The sequence below is a fragment of the Macadamia integrifolia genome, chromosome 12, assembly GCF_013358625.1.
Source record: "Macadamia integrifolia cultivar HAES 741 chromosome 12, SCU_Mint_v3, whole genome shotgun sequence".
NCBI classification, from domain to species: domain Eukaryota; kingdom Viridiplantae; phylum Streptophyta; class Magnoliopsida; order Proteales; family Proteaceae; genus Macadamia; species Macadamia integrifolia.
In genome coordinates this window covers 13,104,345-13,107,141 of record NC_056568.1, presented here as the reverse complement: position 1 = coordinate 13,107,141, position 2,797 = coordinate 13,104,345, and the positions used below count along the sequence as shown (strand labels likewise).

Below are 2,797 nucleotides of genomic sequence, written 5' to 3'. Positions count from 1 at the left end.
AAAAAAAAAACAATAAAAAACAATTTAAAAAAAAAAACCCAATAAGCTTTTTTGACCGAATCCTTCAATTAATCATCCGAATTATTCCGAATAATTCTCCGTCCGAATAATTCCCGAATCCGAATTTGTTAACTATGAGCCACACTGAAAGTCATCTCAAGCTGGGGAAGACGGCAATGAATTCAACTGATGAAATAGATCCACTAGAGAGTTTTTTACAGAAGATGATGACATCATCCTCTAATGTAATGTTTCTCTATTTTAGTTCTTTTACGTGAAAATTGTCTATAGTCACTGCACTGGTGGTGCAATAAACTCGGAGCCCTTCGAAGTGTGTGCTCAGATATTATAAAAAATTACATATAAATTACAAATTTAAGAATTAAAGAAAACCTAAACCCGCTTTAGTGGGAATTAATGGGATTTTTCCCAGCAAAATGGTCACGGTACGTGCAGAAAAATAGGAATGCAGAACATCCGGAGCCCAATGAATGTTCACGTAAGTGATATGATTGACACGTGTTAAATATATTAATCGTGCTAACAACAGAGTTGTAAATAGTTACAACTCTGTTTAATATTATTAATATTTAAATAAATAAATAATAAAAATCCCAATATAAGCGGACTCCTCCTTTGATTCCGCTTAGAAATCTCGATCTTCTCTCTCTCTCTCCTTGCTTCTTCAAAGCCGTTCCTTCTTTCTTCTTCCTTTTTCAGTGCTCTCCAGTCTAGTTGAAGTTTTATTTATCAATCTCATTGAAGATTTGCATACATGGTAAATTCTCATAGGTTAATAATACGTACCCAAGAAGTAATAATAAAATCCTAGATATTCAAGAGCTTTGTTTACTTTATAAATTCAAATTTATCCTCTGCCATACATGCAAGTTTTACTGTCAAAATCCCTTCCCTGATGATTAATATGTAAACAAGTAATCAAGTTCATCATCTCTCCATCATAAAAACTAAAAATCAATTACAATATAAAAAACTAATAGATTATTTAAATTAATCTAATATTGAATGAATGATTAATATTAAAAGAAAGTGAAAATAAAATTACGTACATTCTGCTACTAGTCGGCCTTTTTTACCCTACTTAGGATTTTCAGTTTTCAACGCCACTTGTTAGGTTAATAATTGAGTCAGCCCCACCTTGTGATTAAATGAGAGAAGCTGTGCCACCAACCACTTACCAGCACCACGTTCCTCATTGATTGGAATGGAAAGTCTAAGAGTCACACGACTCCACTCTCATCCATGGGAAGCTTTTTCTGGGATCTAAATCTCTTTTATGACATTACTTTTGGTTTCTTCTATCCTCAATTATCTTCCCCCACCTTCCACTTCAAGGTCGTAGCGTTTCTATATAGACTTCACCTCTCTTCTCTCACTTGGGCATCATTTAATCTCTCTCGGCTCCTCACAGTGAGTGTTGACTGGAGACCGTTTACAGATGACGGAGATAGAGAAGGTTGTTCACCCAGTAGGTGAGGCGAACGAGAAGAGCCCCTTTGGGTCTCTCTCGCTGGAGGAGTTCTGCACACGCCACTCCGTTTCTCACTCCTCCCAATACATCACCAACGCCCGTGGCATGAAACTCTTCACCCAGTCCTGGATCCCTCTCCCACCCAAAAAGATCCACGGCATCGTCGCCGTCGTTCATGGTTACACCGGAGAGTCAAGCTGGTTCGTCCAACTCACCTCCACCCTCTTCGCCAAGTCCGGTTTCGCCACTTGCGCTATAGACCACCAAGGTCACGGCTTCTCCGAAGGTCTCCCCTACCATATCCCCGATATCAACCCCGTCGTCGACGACTGCATCTCTTTCTTCGACTCCTTCCGCTCTCTTCACCCATCGTCTCTCCCCTCCTTCCTCTACTCCGAGTCCCTTGGCGGAGCCATCGCTCTCCTCATCCACCTAAGCAAGAAAAGCAAGCCATGGGATGGCGTTGTGTTAAACGGAGCCATGTGTGGAGTGAGCGACAAGTTCAAGCCTCCATGGCCGTTGGAGCACTTTTTATCTCTGGCGGCAGCGGTGGTGCCGACGTGGCAGGTTGTCCCTACCAGAGGGACTATTGTGGAAGTGTCGTTCAAGGAGGAGTGGAAGAGGAAGTTGGCGATGGCTTCTCCTAAGAGGAACCCAGGGAGACCTCGGGCAGCCACGGCGAAGGAGTTTCTGAGGGTGTCGAGTGAGTTGCAAGGGAGGTTCGAGGAAGTGGATCTGCCGATGCTAATTGTTCATGGTGAAGATGATGTGGTGTGCGACCCTGCTTGCGTGGAGGAGCTGTATCGACGCGCCTCGAGTAAGGACAAGACGCTTCGGATATATCCTGGCATGTTGCACCTGATGGTTGGTGAACCTCAGGAGAACGTTGACTTGGTCTTCGGCGATATTGTTGACTGGCTCCGTCACCGGGCTTTCTCCGAACCACAGGCAACTGTACCACCATCGCCGCCGCCGTCGCCACCGCCACCGGTGTTTACCTAACCAACTCAACGCCCGTTTGAAGAGATACTCTTAATTAAGTACCTCTCTCTCTCTCTAGAGATTGTTAATAAATTTCTGTTTCCTTCGTTGCTCTCACTAGTCTATTATGTCGGTCTACTAATTAACCACAGAGTAAAATGACGTATTTACCCTTACTAATTAAACCGATACGGGGCTTCTCATTGGCCCTAGCCTACCTGAATAGCCTCCGCTTTTGGGCAGTAAACACCCTTCCATAAAGGAAAATTTACTGACTCCCCAACCTATATTTATCAGAACTCTTCTATCTTTTATTTTTTACTT

The 2,797-nt window shown here is 42.9% G+C and overlaps 1 protein-coding gene across 1 annotated transcript; it reads left to right on the top strand.

Annotated features, from left to right (window-relative positions):
• Positions 1-1,180: 1,180 nt before the first annotated feature.
• On the top strand, positions 1,181-2,579 carry LOC122057642 (caffeoylshikimate esterase-like). Its single transcript, XM_042619821.1, has one exon. It carries the CDS (start codon positions 1,460-1,462, stop codon positions 2,492-2,494), a length of 1,035 nt encoding a protein of 344 aa, XP_042475755.1. The 5' UTR covers positions 1,181-1,459; the 3' UTR covers positions 2,495-2,579.
• The last annotated feature ends 218 nt before the right edge of the window (positions 2,580-2,797 follow it).

What these genes read in the sequence shown, in the direction of transcription:
- LOC122057642 (XM_042619821.1), top strand. Translation starts at nt 1,460, where the DNA reads ATGACGGAGATAGAGAAGGTTGTTCACCCAGTAGGTGAGGCGAACGAG.